General features: G+C 48.4%; 1 protein-coding gene and 1 long non-coding RNA gene across 2 annotated transcripts; both read right to left on the bottom strand.

Moving 5' to 3' along the window:
- Window positions 1-31: 31 nt before the first annotated feature.
- Window positions 32-24,174, bottom strand: LOC311123600 (sphingomyelin phosphodiesterase-like). The gene is made up of 9 exons (XM_084197837.1): window positions 23,555-24,174; window positions 19,427-19,545; window positions 18,963-19,164; window positions 12,836-13,116; window positions 12,589-12,759; window positions 9,766-9,937; window positions 6,464-6,540; window positions 1,071-1,216; window positions 32-508 (listed from the first exon to the last, which is right to left on the bottom strand). Exons 1-9 carry the CDS (start codon window positions 23,771-23,773, stop codon window positions 54-56), a joined length of 1,842 nt encoding a protein of 613 aa, XP_084053963.1. The 5' UTR covers window positions 23,774-24,174; the 3' UTR covers window positions 32-53.
- On the bottom strand, window positions 7,097-9,758 carry LOC311123602. The gene is made up of 3 exons (XR_014612617.1): window positions 9,555-9,758; window positions 9,116-9,426; window positions 7,097-8,993 (listed from the first exon to the last, which is right to left on the bottom strand). It is a non-coding gene; the product is annotated as an uncharacterized lncRNA (long non-coding RNA).
- Window positions 24,175-24,795: the final 621 nt, after the last annotated feature.

Raw genomic sequence — 24,795 nt, 5'->3', positions numbered from 1 at the left:
GCCCCCTGCCCTAACCCCCCGCCCCCTGCCCTAACCCCCCGCCCTAACCCAGTTCAACACAGTGTCTTCCTAACAGCTCTAACCATATCTCTCCTGAACTGCATCAGATCACACTGCTCCAGCTCATCATATCTGCCTGAACGTAGGAAACAGAGGATGGTGGTTTTACAGGCTTCTTTACAGGGCTCTGACACGTGGCCTTTATGTCTGAGGTACCAGAACCGCTGGAACACACGGTCGTCCTGGAGGAAGGTCCGGATCAGCCCGTCCCAGTCCGACGGGAACAGGGAGGAGACGCCGTAGGCTTCCGACGCGCGGTAGAGGAGGGTCCATTTGGGGTTGGGGTCAGGGTTGGGGTAGAGGGGGAGTTGTGAGGTGGTGGGGAGCAGGGAGGAGACTCCTTCAGGCTGTCGGTTAGCCTCTGTAAGGTTTAGGATGTACGTCTCATGGTCCAGAACGAACCGAGAACTGCCCTTGTAGTTACCGTCAACCAGGTAGACCCGGTAACCTGGCAACCAGAAACAACATTTAGAGAAGTTGTACGGAAAATGTTTGAAATGTTTCTAGAACATGACTATACAACAGTTTCATGAGGTCTTGTCCTCTGACAGAGTAGAAGAGACCATACATTCTGATTTAGGGGGGTTAGGTTAGGGCGGGGGGCGGGGGGTCTGGCAATCGGTGGGTATAGAGTCTGTCTGACATGGGTTTTGAGGTTGTACGCGCATGTCTATGTGCACGAGTGATAACTGTAAAAGTATCTGACCTGGGTTGAGGTTTGTGTGCCTGGGTTGAGGTTTGTGTGCTTGTACCTGGGTTGAGGTTTGTGTGCTTGTACCTGGGTTGAGGTTTGTGTGCCTGGGTTGAGGTTTGTGTGCTTGTACCTGGGTTGAGGTTTGTGTACCTGGGTTGAGGTTTGTGTACCTGGATTGAGGTTTGTGTGCCTGGGTTGAGGTTTGTGTGCCTGGGTTGAGGTTTGTGTGCCTGGTTTGAGGTTTGTGTGCCTGGGTTGAGGTTTGTGTGCCTGGGTTGAGGTTTGTGTGCCTGGGTTGAGGTTTGTGTGCGTGTACCTGGGTTGAGGTTGACATAGGTGGTGACGGAGGGAGCGACGAAGGCCACGCCCACAGCCCTCGTCATCGTCTCCTCGTCATAAAACATCTGGAACTCATCCATGTGGGTGTGGCCAAAGAACTGACCCGTGATTGTACCCTCATACCTGGACACGGACGGATACACATATTAAAATCTCCCACAGTAGAAAAATGTTGATCCGATCCTGAACTTACATCAGTCAGAGAGAACTAGTTCTTAAACCTCTCCTCAGGGAAGACCACTATTTTGTTGTAGCTCACCTGATTAATCAACTCAAGGGCTTGATGATTAATTGACAAGTTGAACCAGGTGCGTTAGCTCTGGAATAGATCGAACACATGGAAGGGGGTCCCTGAGGAGAGGTGTGAGAACCAGTGAGAGAGAACTGAATGTCGCCTGGAGTCCACATGACGATATAAAAAAAATAACTAACTGATTGGTTCCAGTCTGGGGTTATATACACTGAACAAAAATACAAAACGCAACATGTAAAGTGTTGGCCCCATGTTTCATGAGCCGAAATAAAAATATCAAATTTTCCATACGCACAAAAATATAATTTCTCTCAAATGTTGTGCACAAATTTGTTTACATCCCTGTTAGTGAGCATTTTTCCTTTGCCAAGATAATCCATCCACCTGACAGGTGTGGCATATCAAGAAGCTGATTAAACAGCACGATCATTACACAGGTGCACCTTGTGCTGGGGACAATAAAAGGCCACTCTAAAATGTGCAGTTTTGTCACACAACACAATGCCACAGACTTCTAAAGTTGAGGGAGCGTGCAACTGCTGACTGCAGGAATGTCCACCAGACCTGTTGCCAGAGAATGTAATGTTAATTTCTCTACCAACGTAGTTTGAGAATTTGGCAGTACGTCCAACCGGCCTCACAACCGCAGACCACGTGTAACCACGCCAGCCCAGGACCTCCACATCCAGCTTCTTCACCTGCGGGATCGTCTGAGACCGGCCACCCGGACAGCTGATGAAACTGAGGAGTATTTCTGTCTGTAATAAAGCCCTTTTGTGGGGAAACACTCATTCTGATTGGCTGGGCCTGGCTCCCCATTGGGTGGGCCTACGCCCTCCCAGGCCCACCCATGGCTGCGCCCCTGCCCAGACATGTGAAATCCATAGATTAGGGCCTAATGAATGTATTTAAATTGACTGATTTCATTATATGAACTGAGAGTAAAACCGTTGAAATTGTTGCATGTTGCGTTTATATTTGTGTTCAGTATATATTGAAGTGACAGTAGATTGTTCCAGTCTGGGATCATGTAGTGGCTACCAAGGAAAAGAGGACTGTTATATGACCACGTAGACACTAGCCCTTCCTACCGGTTGATGATGTGGTAGTAGTTATCAGTTACATGACCACGTAGACACTAGCCCTTCCTACCGGTTGATGATGTGGTAGTAGTTATCAGTTACATGACCACGTAGACACTAGCCCTTCCTACCGGTTGATGATGTGGTAGTAGTTATCAGTTACTTGACCACGTAGACACTAGCCCTTCCTACCGGTTGATGATGTGGTAGTAGTTATCAGTTACATGACCACGTAGACACTAGCCCTTCCTACCGGTTGATGATGTGGTAGTAGTTATCAGTTACATGACCACGTAGACACTAGCCCTTCCTACCGGTTGATGATGTGGTAGTAGTTATCAGTTACATGACCACGTAGACACTAGCCCTTCCTACCGGTTGATGATGTGGTAGTAGTTATCAGTTACATGACCACGTAGACACTAGCCCTTCCTACCGGTTGATGATGTGGTAGTAGTTATCAGTTACATGACCACGTAGACACTAGCCCTTCCTACCGGTTGATGATGTGGTAGTAGTTATCAGTAACATGACCACGTAGACACTAGCCCTTCCTACCGGTTGATGATGTGGTAGTAGTTATCAGCAACATGACCACGTAGACACTAGCCCTTCCTACCGGTTGATGATGTGGTAGTAGTTATCAGCTACATGACCACGTAGACACTAGCCCTTCCTACCGGTTGATGATGTGGTAGTAGTTATCAGCTACATGACCACGTAGACACTAGCCCTTCCTACCGGTTGATGATGTGGTAGTAGTTATCAGCTACATGACCACGTAGACACTAGCCCTTCCTACCGGTTGATGATGTGGTAGTAGTTATCAGCTACATGACCACGCAGACACTAGCCCTTCCTACCGGTTGATGATGTGGTAGTAGTTATCAGCTACATGACCACGCAGACACTAGCCCTTCCTACCGGTTGATGATGTGGTAGTAGTTATCAGCTACATGACCACGCAGACACTAGCCCTTCCTACCGGTTGATGATGTGGTAGTAGTTATCAGCTACATGACCACGCAGACACTAGCCCTTCCTACCGGTTGATGATGTGGTAGTAGTTATCAGCTACATGACCACGCAGACACTAGCCCTTCCTACCGGTTGATGATGTGGTAGTAGTTATCAGCTACATGACCACGCAGACACTAGCCCTTCCTACCGGTTGATGATGTGGTAGTAGTTATCAGCTACATGACCACGCAGACACTAGCCCTTCCTACCGGTTGATGATGTGGTAGTAGTTATCAGCTACATGACCACGCAGACACTAGCCCTTCCTACCGGTTGATGATGTGGTAGTAGTTATCAGCTACATGACCACGCAGACACTAGCCCTTCCTACCGGTTGATGATGTGGTAGTAGTTATCAGCTACATGACCACGCAGACACTAGCCCTTCCTACCGGTTGATGATGTGGTAGTAGTTATCAGCTACATGACCACGCAGACACTAGCCCTTCCTACCGGTTGATGATGTGGTAGTAGTTATCAGCAACATGGCCACGCAGACACTAGCCCTTCCTACCGGTTGATGATGTGGTAGTAGTTATCAGCAACATGACCACGCAGACACTAGCCCTTCCTACCGGTTGATGATGTGGTAGTAGTTATCAGCTACATGACCACGCAGACACTAGCCCTTCCTACCGGTTGATGATGTGGTAGTAGTTATCAGCTACATGACCACGCAGACACTAGCCCTTCCTACCGGTTGATGATGTGGTAGTAGTTATCAGCTACATGACCACGCAGACACTAGCCCTTCCTACCGGTTGATGATGTGGTAGTAGTTATCAGCTACATGACCACGCAGACACTAGCCCTTCCTACCGGTTGATGATGTGGTAGTAGTTATCAGCAACATGACCACGCAGACACTAGCCCTTCCTACCGGTTGATGATGTGGTAGTAGTTATCAGCTACATGACCACGTAGACACTAGCCCTTCCTACCGGTTGATGATGTGGTAGTAGTTATCAGTTACATGACCACGTAGACACTAGCCCTTCCTACCGGTTGATGATGTGGTAGTAGTTATCAGCTACATGACCACGCAGACACTAGCCCTTCCTACCGGTTGATGATGTGGTAGTAGTTATCAGCAACATGACCACGCAGACACTAGCCCTTCCTACCGGTTGATGATGTGGTAGTAGTTATCAGCAACATGACCACGTAGACACTAGCCCTTCCTACCGGTTGATGATGTGGTAGTAGTTATCAGTTACATGACCACGTAGACACTAGCCCTTCCTACCGGTTGATGATGTGGTAGTAGTTATCAGCTACATGACCACGTAGACACTAGCCCTTCCTACCGGTTGATGATGTGGTAGTAGTTATCAGCTACATGACCACGTAGACACTAGCCCTTCCTACCGGTTGATGATGTGGTAGTAGTTATCAGCTACATGACCACGTAGACACTAGCCCTTCCTACCGGTTGATGATGTGGTAGTAGTTATCAGCTACATGACCACGCAGACACTAGCCCTTCCTACCGGTTGATGATGTGGTAGTAGTTATCAGCTACATGACCACGCAGACACTAGCCCTTCCTACCGGTTGATGATGTGGTAGTAGTTATCAGCTACATGACCACGCAGACACTAGCCCTTCCTACCGGTTGATGATGTGGTAGTAGTTATCAGCTACATGACCACGCAGACACTAGCCCTTCCTACCGGTTGATGATGTGGTAGTAGTTATCAGCTACATGACCACGCAGACACTAGCCCTTCCTACCGGTTGATGATGTGGTAGTAGTTATCAGCTACATGACCACGCAGACACTAGCCCTTCCTACCGGTTGATGATGTGGTAGTAGTTATCAGCTACATGACCACGCAGACACTAGCCCTTCCTACCGGTTGATGATGTGGTAGTAGTTATCAGCTACATGACCACGCAGACACTAGCCCTTCCTACCGGTTGATGATGTGGTAGTAGTTATCAGCTACATGACCACGCAGACACTAGCCCTTCCTACCGGTTGATGATGTGGTAGTAGTTATCAGCTACATGACCACGCAGACACTAGCCCTTCCTACCGGTTGATGATGTGGTAGTAGTTATCAGCTACATGACCACGCAGACACTAGCCCTTCCTACCGGTTGATGATGTGGTACTAGTTATCAGCTACATGACCACGCAGACACTAGCCCTTCCTACCGGTTGATGATGTGGTACTAGTTATCAGCAACATGACCACGCAGACACTAGCCCTTCCTACCGGTTGATGATGTGGTAGTAGTTATCAGCAACATGACCACGCAGACACTAGCCCTTCCTACCGGTTGATGATGTGGTAGTAGTTATCAGCTACATGACCACGCAGACACTAGCCCTTCCTACCGGTTGATGATGTGGTAGTAGTTATCAGCTACATGACCACGCAGACACTAGCCCTTCCTACCGGTTGATGATGTGGTAGTAGTTATCAGCAACATGACCACGCAGACACTAGCCCTTCCTACCGGTTGATGATGTGGTAGTAGTTATCAGCTACATGACCACGCAGACACTAGCCCTTCCTACCGGTTGATGATGTGGTAGTAGTTATCAGCTACATGACCACGCAGACACTAGCCCTTCCTACCGGTTGATGATGTGGTAGTAGTTATCAGCTACATGACCACGCAGACACTAGCCCTTCCTACCGGTTGATGATGTGGTAGTAGTTATCAGCTACATGACCACGCAGACACTAGCCCTTCCTACCGGTTGATGATGTGGTAGTAGTTATCAGTTACATGACCACGCAGACACTAGCCCTTCCTACCGGTTGATGATGTGGTAGTAGTTATCAGTTACATGACCACGTAGACACTAGCCCTTCCTACCGGTTGATGATGTTGTAGTAGTTATCAGTTACATGACCACGTAGACACTAGCCCTTCCTACCGGTTGATGATGTGGTAGTAGTTATCAGTTACATGACCACGTAGACACTAGCCCTTCCTACCGGTTGATGATGTTGTAGTAGTTATCAGTTACATGACCACGTAGACACTAGCCCTTCCTACCGGTTGATGATGTGGTAGTAGTTCCAACTCCAGCTGCTCAAACAGAGACCAGGGGGGATGTGACCAATGATGTGGACCTGAGACAGACAGACAGACAGGAGGGGGAGAGGGACAGACAGGAGGGGGGACAGACAGACAGGAGGGGGAGAGGGACAGACAGACAGGGGGGGGAGAGGGACAGACAGGAGGGGGAGAGGGACAGGCAGGAGGGGGAGAGGGACAGACAGGAGGGGGAGAGGGACAGACAGACAGGGGGGGAGAGGGACAGACAGGAGGGGGAGAGGGACAGGCAGGAGGGGGAGAGGGACAGACAGGAGGGGGAGAGGGACAGACAGACAGGGGGGGGAGAGGGACAGACAGACAGGGGGGGGAGAGGGACAGACAGACAGGAGGGGGAGAGGGACAGACAGACAGGAGGGGGAGAGGGACAGACAGACAGGAGGGGGAGAGGGACAGACAGACAGGAGGGGGAGAGGGACAGACAGACAGGAGGGGGAGAGGGACAGACAGACAGGAGGGGGAGAGGGACAGACAGACAGGAGGGGGAGAGGGACAGACAGGAGGGGGAGAGGGACAGATACGATGGTTATATTACAGCCAGCAAAGCAAATGACTCCCCAAAATCAACGCTTTAAAAATGAATATACCAAGTCTCACAAATTCAGCGCCCCCCCCCCCCCAATCATTTTCTTCAGCATATCCCTAAACTAAACATCCTCAGACTCATATCGGACCTCCATCTTTAACATTAGCCAGAAGTTCTCTCCCTTCTCCTCGCTGGCCTGTGATATTGGAGCGGGTTAGTTACACCCCCCTCCTCCTCCCAGTAGCCTGCAGTATATTGGCCAGCCACCTGGAGCTGGTCATCTATAACCCTCCTCCTCCCAGTAGCCTGCAGTATATTGGCCAGCCACCTGGAGCTGGTCATCTATAACCCTCCTCCTCCTCCCAGTAGCCTGCAGTATATTGGCCAGCCACCTGGAGCTGGTCATCTATAACCCTCCTCCTCCCAGTAGCCTGCAGTATATTGGCCAGCCACCTGGAGCTGGTCATCTATAACCCTCCTCCTCCTCCCAGTAGCCTGCAGTATATTGGCCAGCCACCTGGAGCTGGTCATCTATAACCCTCCTCCTCCCAGTAGCCTGCAGTATATTGGCCAGCCACCTGGAGCTGGTCATCTATAACCCTCCTCCTCCCAGTAGCCTGCAGTATATTGGCCAGCCACCTGGAGCTGGTCATCTATAACCCTCCTCCTCCCAGTAGCCTGCAGTATATTGGCCAGCCACCTGGAGCTGGTCATCTATAACCCTCCTCCTCCCAGTAGCCTGCAGTATATTGGCCAGCCACCTGGAGCTGGTCATCTATAACCCTCCTCCTCCCAGTAGCCTGCAGTATATTGGCCAGCCACCTGGAGCTGGTCATCTATAACCCTCCTCCTCCTCCCAGTAGCCTGCAGTATATTGGCCAGCCACCTGGAGCTGGTCATCTATAACCCTCCTCCTCCTCCCAGTAGCCTGCAGTATATTGGCCAGCCACCTGGAGCTGGTCATCTATAACCCTCCTCCTCCTCCCAGTAGCCTGCAGTATATTGGCCAGCCACCTGGAGCTGGTCATCTATAACCCTCCTCCTCCCAGTAGCCTGCAGTATATTGGCCAGCCACCTGGAGCTGGTCATCTATAACCCTCCTCCTCCCAGTAGCCTGTAGTATATTGGCCAGCCACCTGGAGCTGGTCATCTATAACCCTCCTCCTCCTCCCAGTAGCCTGCAGTATATTGGCCAGCCACCTGGAGCTGGTCATCTATAACCCTCCTCCTCCCAGTAGCCTGCAGTATATTGGCCAGCCACCTGGAGCTGGTCATCTATAACCCTCCTCCTCCCAGTAGCCTGCAGTATATTGGCCAGCCACCTGGAGCTGGTCATCTATAACCCTCCTCCTCCCAGTAGCCTGTAGTATATTGGCCAGCCACCTAGAGCTGGTCATCTATAACCCTCCTCCTCCCAGTAGCCTGCAGTATATTGGCCAGCCACCTGGAGCTGGTCATCTATAACCCTCCTCCTCCCAGTAGCCTGCAGTATATTGGCCAGCCACCTGGAGCTGGTCATCTATAACCCTCCTCCTCCTCCCAGTAGCCTGCAGTATATTGGCCAGCCACCTGGAGCTGGTCATCTATAACCCTCCTCCTCCTCCCAGTAGCCTGCAGTATATTGGCCAGCCACTGGAGCTGGTCATCTATAACCCTCCTCCTCCTCCCAGTAGCCTGCAGTATATTGGCCAGCCACTGGAGCTGGTCATCTATAACCCTCCTCCTCCCAGTAGCCTGCAGTATATTGACCAGCCACCTGGAGCTGGTCATCTATAACCCTCCTCCTCCTCCCAGTAGCCTGCAGTATATTGGCCAGCCACCTGGAGCTGGTCATCTATAACCCTCCTCCTCCTCCCAGTAGCCTGCAGTATATTGGCCAGCCACCTGGAGCTGGTCATCTATAACCCTCCTCCTCCCAGTAGCCTGCAGTATATTGGCCAGCCACTGGAGCTGGTCATCTATAACCCTCCTCCTCCCAGTAGCCTGCAGTATATTGGCCAGGCACCTGGAGCTGGTCATCTATAACCCTCCTCCTCCCAGTAGCCTGCAGTATATTGGCCAGGCACCTGGAGCTGGTCATCTATAACCCTCCTCCTCCTCCCAGTAGCCTGCAGTATATTGGCCAGCCACCTGGAGCTGGTCATCTATAACCCTCCTCCTCCCAGTAGCCTGCAGTATATTGGCCAGCCACCTGGAGCTGGTCATCTATAACCCTCCTCCTCCCAGTAGCCTGCAGTATATTGGCCAGCCACCTGGAGCTGGTCATCTATAACCCTCCTCCTCCTCCCAGTAGCCTGCAGTATATTGGCCAGCCACCTGGAGCTGGTCATCTATAACCCTCCTCCTCCCAGTAGCCTGCAGTATATTGACTAGCCACCTGGAGCTGGTCATCTATAACCCTCCTCCTCCTCCCAGTAGCCTGCAGTATATTGGCCAGCCACCTGGAGCTGGTCATCTATAACCCTCCTCCTCCTCCCAGTAGCCTGCAGTATATTGACCAGCCACTGGAGCTGGTCATCTATAACCCTCCTCCTCCCAGTAGCCTGCAGTATATTGGCCAGCCACCTGGAGCTGGTCATCTATAACCCTCCTCCTCCCAGTAGCCTGCAGTATATTGGCCAGCCACCTGGAGCTGGTCATCTATAACCCTCCTCCTCCCAGTAGCCTGCAGTATATTGGCCAGCCACTGGAGCTGGTCATCTATAACCCTCCTCACCCTCTCTCCCTTCTCCTCGCTGGCCTGTAGTATGTGGATCAGCCACTGGAGCTGGTTAGCAGGGTCAGTAGAGTTGACCATCAGCCAGTAATTTTCCCTGGCACAGAAGTTCATGTTCAGAGACACCACTCGAAGACCTGGCTGGACCTCTACCGTGTAGAACCCACCATGCCTGGATAGAGGGGTGAGGGAGAGGGGTGAGGGAGAGCGAGGGAAACAAATTAGCAGAAATATAAAAGCCTCAATCACAGAGAAATGACATCACAATCCAATGCCACCTGGACGATGTTACTGTATAACATCTCTGAAAACCTTTGTCGCCCAAGGGGAAATGGAGGGGGACTATGGTCGCCCAAGGGGAAATGGAGGGGGACTATGGTCGCCCAAGGGGAAATGGAGGGGGACTATGGTCGCCCAAGGGGAAATCGGTCGCCGTCCGGGGGACTATGGTCGCCGTCCGTTTGTTAGTAGGCATGTTAGTCACACGTGATCTCATTGACAACTTGGCTGAATAACGAGTCATTAAGATCCAGCAGAATGGCCAGGGGGTCGCTATAGTAACCAACTGAAATCTATTGGGACCCATCAAGTTGAATGTTTTCACTTATTAATTAATGCAAATTTGTTATAAAATTGTCACGAATTGGCCCAAGGGGGGTGTGCTGCATCATTCGTGGGGGGACGACATTGTTTACTATTGCCTTGTTTAGGGGTAAACTACTCCATTAACTAGTTCCTCTGAGTCTGTGACCAGCAACTAACCCATACCCTTTCTGGTGCCTGGCCCAACCTCCACCACCACAGATGGGCCTACAGTGGATTCAGAAAGTATTCAGACCCCTTTACTTTTTCCACATTTTGTTACAGCCTTATTCTAAAACGGATTACATTGTTGTTGTTTTTTTACCCATCGATCTACACACAATACCTCATAATGACAAAGCAAAAACAGGTTTATAAAAAACAGAAATATCACATTTACATAAGTATTCAGACCCTTTACTCAGTACTTTGTTGAATAACCTTTGGCAGCGATTACAGCCTCGAGTCTTCTTGGGTATGACGCTACAAGCTTGGCACACCTGTATTTGGAGAGGTTCTCCCATTCTTCTCTGCAGATCCTCTCAAGCTCTGTCAGGTTGTAATGGGAGCGTTTTCACATTTTCAAGGACATTCGGAGACTTGTCCCGAAGCCACTCCTGCGTTGTCTTGGCTGTGCGCTTAGGGTCGTTGTCCTTCTGGAAGGTTCTCCCATCTCCACAGAGGAACTCTAGAGCTCTGTCAGAGTGACCATCGGGTTCTTGGTCACCTCCCTGACCAAGGCCCTTCTCCCCCAATTGCTCAGTTTGGCTGGGCGGCCAACTCTAGGAAGAGTCTTGGTGGTTCCAAACTTCTTCCATTTAAGAATGATGGAGGACACTGTGTTCTTGGGGACCTTCAATGCTGCAGACATTTTTTGGTACCCTTCCCCAGACCTGTGCCTCGACACAATCCTGTCTCGGAGCTCTACGGACAATTCCTTCGACCTCATGGCTTGGTTTTTGCTCTGATATGCACTCTCAACTGTGGGACCTTATATAGACAGGTGTGTGCCTTTCCAAATCATGTCCAATCAATTGAATTTACCACAGGTGGACTCCAATCAAGTTGTAGAAACATCAAGGATAAATCAATGGAAACAGGATGCACCGGAGCTCAATTTCGAGTCTCATAGCAAAGGGTCTGAATACTTATTTAAATAAGGTATTTGTTTTTTTATTTTGAATAAATGTGCAAACATTTCTACAAACCTGTTTTCGCTTCGTCATTATGGGGTATTGTGTGTAGAATTTTTATTGATTTAATCCATTTTTGAATATGGCTGTAACGTAACACAACGTGGAAAACGGGAAGGGGTCTGAAAACTGTCCGAATGCACTGTATGTTTAGCTGATCCAGTCGGGGAGGGGGGAGGAGATACCTGGTCAGTTGCACAACTAAATTATATACATTCAACTAAAATGTCTTCCACAGTTAACCCAACCCCTCTAAAATCAGAGAGGTGTGGAGGGGCTGCCTTAAAATGACGTTGACGGCACTGGACCCATGTGTTGCTGGCCCAGACAGGTAGTGTTCCTCTGCCCAGGCGTTGCTGAAGCATGCCAGATCTCACAACGCATGGATAGGGGTTTTAACATGTCAGCTAACCACATCATGATACTGCAATCTGGTGCCCAAATGCAGTCATTGAGTCAACTCCCGAGTGGCGCAGTGGTCTAAGGCTGTGCCACTAGAGATCCTGGTTCTAATCCAGGCTCTGTCGTAGTCGGCCGCGACCGGGAGACCCATGGGGCGGTGCACAATTGGCCCAGCGTCGTCTAGGGTAGGGGAGGGAATGGCCGGCAGGGATGTAGCTCAGTTGGTAGAGCATGGCGTTTGCAACGCCAGGGTTGTGTGTTTGATTCCCACGGGGGGTATGAAAAAATAAATAAAAATAATAATAATGTATGCACTCACTAACTGTAAGTCGCTCTGGATAAGAGCGTCTGCTAAATGACGTAAAATGTGACGTGGCACATAACCATTGGTTGATGCATGCAATGTCTGAGCAGGGGAACACAACCGCCGCCTCAGCAGAACTACTCCCCACTACAGATGGCTACTCCTCCCCATCTGGGATCAGTTTCCCGCTAGATACAGATATGGGATCAGCTTTAGTGTGGGGGAAAAGCTAAACTTACCCAGGATCAGCATCTAGGGGGAACTTCCTACCCTACTCCATCCAACCCTGTAGGCCCATTTGGCTGCTGAGCTAGAAGATTATTCAGTCAATCATCATCATACCGAAGGGTCTTCAGGGCCTGTTCTGGTAACCATGGCGCCCACTCCTCGGCCATGGTGTCATAGAGCCAGCTTGACGACCGGTTGCCATGGACGAACGGCGGGGGGAAACTGTTGACAGGTGTGCTCTCATGGTTACCGATCGCCGGGTACACCTTCACGTTACCTAGGTGACTACAGAGAGAGAAGAAGAATAAGGTGGTCAGTTACCGTTCAACCTGTGTGTGAGATTGTGTATCCCCATGTGTACCTGTGTATCAGTCTGGTGATAACGGAGAGTTCAGACAGTTGTTGATTCCTGGTTTGAGACCAGATGTTATGAGCGGGTATATCTCCCGTCCAGTAGACCCAGTCCCATGGTCCGGTTCTAGCTGCGTTCTCCAACAGGTTCTCCACAGTTCTCAGGGGCAGGTCACATTTACTGTAGGAGCCCCAGAACCCAGCCCCTCTCCGACGCCAGCTGGGAGATCCAGACTCGTTACGACAACACAGCGGGTCCTTACAGTCAGCAGAGCTGCCCACCGCATACTCCTGTTCACAAATAACACCAGGATGGACATAAGATATTTTTATTTATTTGTTATTTGATTAGGATCTCCATTAGCTGTTGCGAAAGCAGCAACTATTCTTCCTGGGGTTCCACACAAAGAATGACATTACAGAACATTAATGATGATTGCCACAATGCTTGAAGCGATTATCTTGCGTTAGTTGAAGCTAAACTTAATGAAATGCCTATAAAGTTATTCCCCCCCCCCCCCCCTTTTAGTTTTAGATGCATTTGAAGATCAGTTTATAAAAAAAAAAAAAAAAAGGTATCACCCATTCTAATACTGTTTAACTCCTTATTTAGAATTTCAGTGAGCTCAACTGGCTTTTGGTGCTGACATGCAGAGTGTGAATCATCAGCATTCAGTCATTCTAGCTCCTTGTCCAAATAAAGAGTAAGAGCCCAAGGAAGAGCCCTGAGGGACACCGCACACCCCATTGGCCAACGTACAATCACTGGATAATAAACTGGATGATCTCCGATCAAGACTATCCTACCAACGGGACATTATAAACTGTAATATCTTAATGTTGTTTCACCGAGTCGTGGCTGTACGACGACATGGATCTATGCGAAGGGAGATGTGTCCCGCTGCATGAGACAAAATGGTGGTCACCAATGTTCCCTACATTTTTTCGGCATGGAGCAAATTTCAGGTCTGTTGAGCGCAAACTTGAACGTTGTGGAAGTTCTGTGCAACTGCCAGAGCGCGTTTACTACGAACACTGAGGCTGTACCCGCTTGAAGTTAGTTTTAAACAGTGGCCAAGTAGGCTACTGTGTCTATTTGATCATAATGTAGGCCTACCAGAGTGGCCTACCATCAAAAACAATGGAGAAAATGCATCCCATAACATTTTAACATGGAAAATAGCTGTTCTATCATTCAGCCTACAGTAGCAGCCAATGTGTGGTGTTCAATGTAGACCTACATTCCATGAGACTTTTGGAAAAAAAAAAAAAAAAATGCAGGGTGTGACAACCTGTTTATCCACTTCAGACAAGGTGACTGAAAGTGTTGTTTGATGCAAGAAACTACTACTTCAAAATAAAAATGCATTATTCCCATAACATTATTGCGTTGAATCGATCACAAATAGTGTTAACAGGGGAGTCAAGATCACCGAGTCAAAACGAAATCCGAGATCTACCCAGATTATTATTTTTTAACAGGATTTAAAAACATAAGCCTATGCAACATTAACCAATTAAAAACAGTACTGTAGCAATGAGGTTAGTGCAGTAGGCTATAGGTCCAATACATTATCACTGCATATTGGCTTTGATTCAATTGCCCGGCCAAAGCATTGTTTCTGCCATTTAAAAAAATTTATATTTAAATTAAATAATGAGCTTTATATTTTACTGGGCTGATGGTGCCTCCATCTGATGGTCCGTCTCAGTGGAGGGAGAGAGCAGCAGACTAAGGGGTTCGCCTCTCACCATCCCTCCGCTCTCCCTTTCCTCCGCCTCTCTCCATCCCTCCTCTCTCCCTTTCCTCCACTGCCTCTCACCATCCCTCCTCTCTCCCTTTCCTCCACTGCCTCTCACCAGCCCTCCTCTCTCCCTTTCCTTCGCCTCTCACCAGCCCTCCTCTCTCCCTTTCCTTCGCCTCTCACCAGCCCTCCTCTCTCCCTTTCCTCCACTGCCTCTCACCAGCCCTCCTCTCTCCCTTTCCTCCGCCTCTCACCAGCCCTCCTCTCTCCCTTTCCTTCGCCTCTCACCAGCCCTCCTCTCTCCCTTTCCTTCGCCTCTCACCAGCCCTCCTCTCTCCCTTTCCTTCGCCTCTCACCATCCCTCCTCTCTCCCTTTCCTTCGCCTCTCACCAGCCCTCCTCTCTCCCTTTCCTTCGCCTCTCACCAGCCCTCCTCTCTCCCTTTCCTCCACTGCCTCTCACCAGCCCTCCTCTCTCCCTTTCCTTCGCCTCTCAGCATCCCTCCTCTCTCCCTTTCCTCCACTGCCTCTCACCAGCCCTCCTCTCTCCCTTTCCTTCGCCTCTCACCATCCCTCCTCTCTCCCTTTCCTCCACTGCCTCTCAGCATCCCTCCACTCTCCCTTTCCTCCACTGACACTGACCACAAAAAGGGACACCGTCTTCCAGCTGATGGTGAAACTCGAGTCGCATCGCATTACTTCTGCCTCATGCACAAATTCATGTTGTTTCTCCTACGACCAGAGACAGTGAAATATTCCTCGATATAAAAAAAAGACCCAAGCTGCTAATAATAATAACACAAGCCTATAGATCCACTTTCCTACTCATTCATTACTGCTGCAGTACTTGTTGTAACGCTGAGTGGAAATAGGAAGAAAGTGCATTTTATGGCTTATAAAAGTGTTGAATACAAAGTGTTGACAGTGCTGAGTAAGAACATAAAAGTCACTCAAAAACAGCAGCTCTTTGCTGTGTTCGTTGACGGTCTCGTCATGGTTTTAAAACGTTTTGAAATCTCACAGTATCAACTTCGCTGTAGCTTTCTTTTACGCCTGCTACGTTACTGCAGACATGGTCATCTGAGCCATCCGATTGGCCAGCGGTGGGCCTATAGTGCACTTGATTTGCTCTCTGGGAAGGCAAAGTCTGTACCTTCATGAAATGGTTCAAGACGGCAAGTTCGCCTACTACCCGGCGCGCAATAGGATGCCCTGTCACCTTAATTTAGCCACTTCCTTAGATTAACCTCTTAAATGGAAACGGAAAAATGTAGTGCTATTCAGGTGTAATTACATGATTCTGACTTGGTATATTTGGAAAGACATCTGAGAGATGAGGAAATTATCATCAGAAGATAGGAGTTACATAGTTCAGAATACACAAGATCAAGCACACACACAAAATAACTTTTTTTTATTTTGAAAGTCATCTTTCATTGACAAGCTATAATAAGTGAATTATTGATGCCCAGAGCTGGAAACACATCAGATGGCTTCCACAACATGTGAACAATATCATATATATATATTTTTTAAAGGCATTGATCGTCCTAACAACTAGAAATGGGCAGATGTTTTAGTATGTGTTGTCAGGTGTGGTCACGGGACGTTTCCAAGTGTCCTTAAACCTCTCCAAAGTGGCACATGTCTGTAAATTAGATAATTACAGTTTCACAATCCCTGAATGCTACTTGTTCAGTATAAAAACAATTTCTACCATATCAACCTCACTCAAACATTGTGGTGGTGTTATGGGGTATCCAGGGTACATTCAACCTCTCCAAAAGGGTCCAAATGTGGTAATTGCACTGTTTTTTGCACACTGGCTGTGCCTAAAAGTGAATGTTCACCATAGAAACTAAATTTCTACAACACCAACCTCTCTCAAACATTGCGGAGGTGTCGGGGGACATACAGGGGATATCCAAGTGTTTTTTTCAACCTCTCCAAAGTGCCTGAACATTTAGCCTAGGCATATCCAATGTTTTGCTCCCACATACAAATGAACTGTTTACATTAGCATTCGTGTTCATTTTACTTCCCAGGGTGTAGATGATTAGATTTTCACTTTCACCGTAGCTTGTGCATGTTGTGATAGTCTTTGAAGCAGGCCCTCTCTGCCAGGAAACATAATGCAAACTGGCATTTCACCCATTCTTCCCCCCCCTGTGTTTTGTGCAGTTTCTTCCTTTTTGTCTTTTGGTGTGTCGGATAGTGGTAAGAAAAAGTCTTATACCACTTCCTGGTCTTGTGGATAGGTCGACACCCCCCACGCTGGCATTGTAGTCCTTCACAGAAACATTCTTCCCTTTTCACCCTCCTTGAGACATGGTCGTTATTGAATGCCTTATGCTGTGTGGTGAGCATGGTTACTTCCCTAGTGCCCTTCCATTTCACAAAAAGCAGCTGGTTAGTCCTGATCCAACGTATGGTCCCGCTCTCCGCTGTCTTGGTCATGTGGTTTACCTTGGTCTTGGGGAAACCCATTCTGTTAGGACGTATGGTGCCACAAGCCCCTATTTTATTTTTCAAGAGGTCTATGAAAAGTGGATGTAGAACCATCATACGGGGTGATTGACATAGCAGTTGGGGGGGGGGGGTGAAGACCTTGACCGGCGGGGGCGCTTGCTGGGGAGGGGGGGCTCCCAAACGTCCAAATCCTGTGAATAAAATAAAGGGACATATTGTTCTAAGACACACAGAATTACATTTGACTAAATTTACAAAACGACATTACTGTAAAGTAAAAACACCTAAACTTTCTGTACAGTGACTCACATAGGTGTGAAGCACACACACTGCAAACAGCAACACTTTGGTGACAAAAGCAGAGGTGAGAACCACAAATAAACAATGGCCACGAGAGTTTAGTGGCCTCTCCAAAGTTACAAGGATGAAACTTAGAACAGCAAACTAATATGAAAACATAGACAATAACTACTTCGGAATTATATAACATTGAAATTACATAGGCCTACGTAAACTAAATCCAAAGCATAGAAAGCAGATAACTTATAAAAAATGAAATACATAGTAGTAGCTATATAAAGTCATAAAAATAATTTACTTACGGATCTAAAAGTGGATCCAATCCTTCTAGAAATCAATCTTCGTCGGACGAGTCGAAATCCTCGTTGTCCAAATCGCTCCCCTAATCCGTGTCCGACCAGTATTTTATTCAAAGCTTCTATGCCGGTATACTTATTCATAGCTGCCTTTTTAGCTTCCTGTTTGATATTCTTAGTTATTACCTACCCCCCCCCCCCCCCCAAAATCGAAGCTTAACTTGTAAGATGTTTGCTGTTTGGTGAAAACGTTGTGTAAAATAAACATTTTGACTCTCGGGGCTGGTGATCAATAACGGCAGGTCACAGGCAGACAAATAACACCTCCTCATGATCTGTGGAGTCCCGGCGTTCGGTGTGTGTCGACGTATTCCGTGTTTTTTTTGTTTATGTTTACTTAGTTTATGCTTCACAACGCTAACCGGAACGTAGGTAGCAGCCATCTTGAAATGAGGTCATCGGCTCAGCCTGCACTTATACATTCGTATCCCCATATATGGTAGTAGGTCACACCAAAGATTTTAAGGCACAGATCAATAGCCAAGACACTCTGCTTTTGCAGATAGCGGCTACCGTTCTCATACCGGACTGAATTTAATTTTTTAAAAATCTAAATAAGGTCCCCAAATACAGGGACTTTACATTTAAGAGGTTAAACAACATTTTGTATGATCCTTTATAAATTACTTTAGGCCCAACCTTTGGCCTTGTCATTGCCACTATGTTATGGTCACTACAGCCAATGGGAATTGATATTGCTTTGGAGCAAAACTCTGGAGCATTAGTGAAGATATGATCACAGATCCAACACTATTGGTATGCACTGTAGTTGGTTGAGTGATAACCTGGGTCATGTTACAGCCATTAGTCACAGAAGCTTCCTCTTCATAGCTAGTTACTAACCAGAAAATAGACCTCTGTTAACATCACACACTATCAAGCATTGCAACCATTATCCAAATACTGACTGTTAACACTTGGCCTATAGCAGCACCACTAAATAAGATGATTTAGATGAGGCAGGTGAACTTGCAACCACAACACTTAACATAAGCTTCACAGGTATATGGCTCTGAACATATACGGCATCACCTCCCCCATAGGCATTCCTGTCTTTTCTGTATATGTTATATATCGTTGTATAGCTACTGCGTTCTCAAAAGGAATGATCTAAGTGAATAGATACCCACTACTCCAGAGCACACCCAATTGAACTTGTCAACAACTTAATGATTAGCGAAATTAGGTGAGCTAGTTCAGGACTACAGCCACGGTGAAACGTCTTCCGTGAGGAGAGGCCTGAAAAACTGTCCTACCACATTGACTTACCTGATCCCAGTGTATGTCTGTGAGGAAGAGGACCCTGCTCTGTGGTGCTCCGGGCTTGGGGGGCGTGGGTGGGGTGACTGGGGGTTTTGGGATCTGGGGTAGGGTAACGTTCCAGGGGGCATAGATATCGAAGCGTCCGCATGACCTCCCCACCAGCACAGCACAGGCCTCCGACGGCCACAACAGAGACTGCTGCAAGGCCCTGAAAACAGGATGAAGGACATAACCATTACTTAAATCTACCCATCTCCATCAAAACAAAAAGGCATGTAGTCCAGGAGCAGCGAGCACGTCACCTCATTAAATAAATGCTGAGGACAGAATCTCTTCAGATGTGTATGCAGTCACTGTCCTACCATGCACTGCAGCAGACTCATGATAGATCAGGAAAAATGTTGGATTTGAAACATTTATTCATGAAAAAGAGGATGATGTCAGAGAATCAGGACCAATCCCAAGCCTACCTGATGAAGTCATCTCTGAACAGCTCCGTGATTTGTCGACAGACCCGCTCTTCAGCCAGGTGGAGACGGATACAGGCCTCTCCCACGGCCCGCGCTACACGCTCCTCATTAACATCACTCTACATGGGAGAGGAAGTAGCGAGGAGAGAGGTTAGACAGACGGATACAGGCCTCACCCACGGCCTGCTCAACATTCACATCACTGTACATGGGAGAAGAGAGAGACAACCACCAATTTCCTCAGATATGAAATTATACAAGTTGAAACTAGGGTTGCAAAAATCACAAAACCCTGATGGGAGGATTCCAGATTCCCTGCTTATTCCCTCTTGATTTGGTGAATCTTCTAACCAGGTTGACAGACTATAGAGAAAAGCGAGACATTTCATTGGCTCCTTTTTTTCCCCTGGTTCATCTACAGTCAATGAACTAAGCAGACAAGACCCAGCTGCCATCACATTGGTGTCTAAGCAGACAAGACCCAGCTGCCATCACATTGGTGTCTAAGCAGACAAGACCCAGCTGCCATCACATTGGTGTCTAAGCAGACCGGAACTGTTACAACGGTCTGAGTGGGACATCATCACTTAAATCCACCATTTTTGGTTAAATCCACCATTTTTGGTTGTGATCGTCAGATCTCAATATCATGCTTCAGCCCAATTTTTCAGTCTCACCCAAAATGCACCCGGTTTGCCTCAGTGATGCCTCAGTGACGTTCACTCAGCACCAGGCCTAACCACAGAGCCGTCTTCCAGTCCAGTGACGTTCACTCAGCACCAGGCCTAACCACAGAGCCGTCTTCCAGTCCAGTGACGTTCACTCAGCACCAGGCCTAACCACAGAGCCGTCTTCCAGTCCAGTGACGTTCACTCAGCACCAGGCCTAACCACAGAGCCGTCTTCCAGTCCAGTGACGTTCACTCAGCACCAGGCCTAACCACAGAGCCGTCTTCCAGTCCAGTGACGTTCACTCAGCACCAGGCCTAACCACAGAGCCGTCTTCCAGTCCAGTGACGTTCACTCAGCACCAGGCCTAACCACAGAGCCGTCTTCCAGTCCAGTGACGTTCACTCAGCACCAGGCCTAACCACAGAGCCGTCTTCCAGTCCAGTGACGTTCACTCAGCACCAGGCCTAACCACAGAGCCGTCTTCCAGTCCAGTGACGTTCACTCAGCACCAGGCCTAACCACAGAGCCGTCTTCCAGTCCAGTGACGTTCACTCAGCACCAGGCCTAACCACAGAGCCGTCTTCCAGTCCAGTGACGTTCACTCAGCACCAGGCCTAACCACAGAGCCGTCTTCCAGTCCAGTGACGTTCACTCAGCACCAGGCCTAACCACAGAGCCGTCTTCCAGTCCAGTGACGTTCACTCAGCACCAGGCCTAACCACAGAGCCGTCTTCCAGTCCAGTGACGTTCACTCAGCACCAGGCCTAACCACAGAGCCGTCTTCCAGTCCAGTGACGTTCACTCAGCACCAGGCCTAACCACAGAGCCGTCTTCCAGTCCAGTGACGTTCACTCAGCACCAGGCCTAACCACAGAGCCGTCTTCCAGTCCAGTGACGTTCACTCAGCACCAGGCCTAACCACAGAGCCGTCTTCCAGTCCAGTGACGTTCACTCAGCACCAGGCCTAACCACAGAGCCGTCTTCCAGTCCAGTGACGTTCACTCAGCACCAGGCCTAACCACAGAGCCGTCTTCCAGTCCAGTGACGTTCACTCAGCACCAGGCCTAACCACAGAGCCGTCTTCCAGTCCAGTGACGTTCACTCAGCACCAGGCCTAACCACAGAGCCGTCTTCCAGTCCAGTGACGTTCACTCAGCACCAGGCCTAACCACAGAGCCGTCTTCCAGTCCAGTGACGTTCACTCAGCACCAGGCCTAACCACAGAGCCGTCTTCCAGTCCAGTGACGTTCACTCAGCACCAGGCCTAACCACAGAGCCGTCTTCCAGTCCAGTGACGTTCACTCAGCACCAGGCCTAACCACAGAGCCGTCTTCCAGTCCAGTGACGTTCACTCAGCACCAGGCCTAACCACAGAGCCGTCTTCCAGTCCAGTGACGTTCACTCAGCACCAGGCCTAACCACAGAGCCGTCTTCCAGTCCAGTGACGTTCACTCAGCACCAGGCCTAACCACAGAGCCGTCTTCCAGTCCAGTGACGTTCACTCAGCACCAGGCCTAACCACAGAGCCGTCTTCCAGTCCAGTGACGTTCACTCAGCACCAGGCCTAACCACAGAGCCGTCTTCCAGTCCAGTGATGTTCACTCAGCACCAGGCCTAACCACAGAGCCGTCTTCCAGTCCAGTGACGTTCACTCAGCACCAGGCCTAACCACAGAGCCGTCTTCCAGTCCAGTGACGTTCACTCAGCACCAGGCCTAACCACAGAGCCGTCTTCCAGTCCAGTGACGTTCACTCAGCACCAGGCCTAACCACAGAGCCGTCTTCCAGTCCAGTGACGTTCACTCAGCACCAGGCCTAACCACAGAGCCGTCTTCCAGTCAGGCCTCTAAAATATGTCACTTTCAGTTTGTCTTCAGACAAGAGATCGCCTTATACCCTAGTTAACAAAAGCTGCAAGTTGTAAAATGACTAAAAATTTAAAAGAAATGTAAAAAAATATATATATTTATATGTGATTCTGGTTGCTCGTCATTTCAACTACCTTTAGTTTGGCCGGTGTAGGCCGTGATTGTAAATAAGAGTGTTCTTAACTTTACTTGCCTAGTTAAATAAAGGTTAAATAAATAATACATTGAAAGAGATTAATAGGCCTGGAGCGCTTGCTACTGGGATGAAGTATTATGGAACATCTATGTCTCTGTCCCAAACGGTACCCTATTCTGTATGGGTCCTGGTCAAATGCAGTGCCCTATAAAAAGGAAATAGGGTGCTATTTGAGACTCAAGACAGGTTGTCTGACAACGTCACGGGAATAACGCACGCGCATTGATGTAGCCGGCAGGTGTGGGTTATGATTTTTGAATGGTCAGATAGCTGGAAACAATTACAAGACGCTGCCATGTGGGGGATCGTACGTGGCTCGTTTGAGCTTGTTCTTGACACCATGTCTTGTTTTGACTGATTTCATGTCATTGCTAATAGGGATAAAATTCTCTAGCTAGCTAAGGATTTACTTGAAAACGTCAAGCCCTCATTGTGCAAAATGTATTTATGTTTTCAATAAACATGGAGATGAAGTATAGTTTACATGTCATCAGTCTAAGCCAACCCTGTCTGTTTTACCACAGTAGAACACGTATCGGTTCTGTTGCTAAACAACCAACCAGTCTATTGCGTGCCCATTGCCATTGCTAGTTTGATACAGCTATGACAACTTAAGTCACACAGATGAGCGGTGCGGTTTACTGAACCAGGTCAAGGTTAGGTGCTGCACTCACATGATCACCTGTACCAACTCACATGATCAGCTGTACCAACTCACATGATCAGCTGTACCAACTCACATGATCACCTGTACCAACTCACATGATCACCTGTACCAACTCACATGATCACCTGTACCAACTCACATGATCAGCTGTACCAACTCACATGATCAGCTGTACCAACTCACATGATCAGCTGTACCAACTCACATGATCACCTGTACCAACTCACATGATCACCTGTACCAACTCACATGATCAGCTGTACCAACGCACATGATCAGCTGTACTAACGCACATGATCAGCTGTAATTGCAAAGACCTTTGTGACTTCTGAAACATGTCGTCTCAAAACGGAGTCATGGTTTTATGAAGACAACTTCCCTGTCAGTCTTCTTTGTTTGAACACACTACAGCCCTCAAATTCAGGTAGAACAGAAAACCAGCAGTGGTCCGGACCTCGTAGGGAAAGCTTTGAAACCCCCTGTCCAGCGTTGAAACCCCCTGTCCTACAGGGAAAGCGTTTAAACCAAGCTGCTGTTGTTCCTGCCCTGTATGCCTACATGTGCCAAGCGGTCCAGGCTTTTACGGTGTACTAACCCCCGTTAGCACAGGTTGTTAGTTGAAGAGCCCTCAGGCTGCCCTGAGAGAATAGTCTGCCAGGGCCCATTTGGCTCTGATCAAAAGTACTGCACTATATAGGGAATAGCGTGCCATTTGTTAACTTCTTACCAACAGAGCGATGTCTAGTATGGTGAAGAGGACTTTACACACCGGGCAGGTCAGGTTCCGCCAGTTGAACCCGACCCGGAGACGCCCGACCTCTTCCAGAAACGTTATGCCCGGTTTCCCCTCGTCCTGGACGGGGAACGAGGTCCCCAATGGTACCGAGCCCAGCACCAGAACACAACACAGCAACCCCACCGCGCAGGGGACAGGTGCGAAGCGCATTGTTCTGGTTAGCAGGGAATTTAGCTCGCCAAAAGGGATTCAAAACAATGTTTCGGTCCAATACTTGATAGCGTGAGAATAAGCAAGCTACAAAAAGAACGACCCCGATATCCGTTTTGTAAAAGCTCAAGTTGCTTAGTTAGGTAGTCAGCTTTCACGCAATAACCAAGTTTGCTTTCGCAGCTGTTGTTCTGTTTGTGTTGCGACACTGACGTTAAAATAAAAACCAGGAAGCGCTGTGACGACAGCTTTGTTTCCTTCTTTATAAAAGTCTACAGCGCAGCGAGAAATATCATCGATTTGTGACCAACTCGAGTGATGCTGAACTTGTCACGAACCGAGAGCAAAACCTGAACCCCCCGCCCCAAAACTGCTGAATAACAAACGAAGGTTGTCTGGGGCTGGACTGGGCTCAGCTGACTGATCACATGACAGAACCCGCTGCTTTAGATTGGAGCTATTCAATTGGTTAATGACTACTGATCACTGATTGGATAGTTATGTTCATCATGGCCTAAATATACAATTATGAGGATGAAAAGACTATAAAGCCGGAAGGCTTCTTTCCGTTATGGTCCTGGTGATATGTTATGATACGTGTGACGAGTCCTCTGTAGCTCAGCTGGTAGAGCATGGCGCTTGTAACGCCAGGGTAGTGGGTTCGATCCCCGGGACCACCCATACGTAAAACTGTATGCACAAATGACTGTAAGTCACTTTGGATAAAAGCGTCTGCTAAATGGCATATTATTTATTATTATTATATCTGGGAACGGTTAGTAAGGTCTACTTTTCCATCAATAAGGTCAACCTGGTCAATTTTGCATTTCCAACATGCAACATTTAATATTTAAACCAAAAGAACTTGATCGACCTCACTTCTCCTCTTAAGAAACACAAACATTGAGGGTCACAGGTTACAGATAAGCATGATGCTAAAACCGCAAGTTTGTTCTTTTACTTTTGTTGTCCTAGGCTGTGTACCAAATGGCCCCCTATTCCATATATATATATATATATAT

This window comes from Coregonus lavaretus, assembly GCF_964263955.1.
Source record: "Coregonus lavaretus genome assembly, contig: HAP1_SCAFFOLD_400, whole genome shotgun sequence".
Classification (NCBI taxonomy): Eukaryota; Metazoa; Chordata; class Actinopteri; order Salmoniformes; family Salmonidae; genus Coregonus; species Coregonus lavaretus.
This window is presented reverse-complemented; position numbering and strand designations above follow the sequence as displayed.

What these genes read in the sequence shown, in the direction of transcription:
- LOC311123600 (XM_084197837.1), bottom strand. Translation starts at nt 23,773, where the DNA reads ATGCGCTTCGCACCTGTCCCCTGCGCGGTGGGGTTGCTGTGTTGTGTT. An exon ending in TACTAGACATCGCTCTGTTG is followed by an intron (nt 19,546 to 23,554) that starts GTAAGAAGTTAA and finishes TCTCCCATGTAG; the next exon opens with AGTGATGTTAATGAGGAGCG. An exon ending in CAGGCCCTGAAGACCCTTCG is followed by an intron (nt 9,938 to 12,588) that starts GTATGATGATGA and finishes CCCTCTATCCAG; the next exon opens with GCATGGTGGGTTCTACACGG.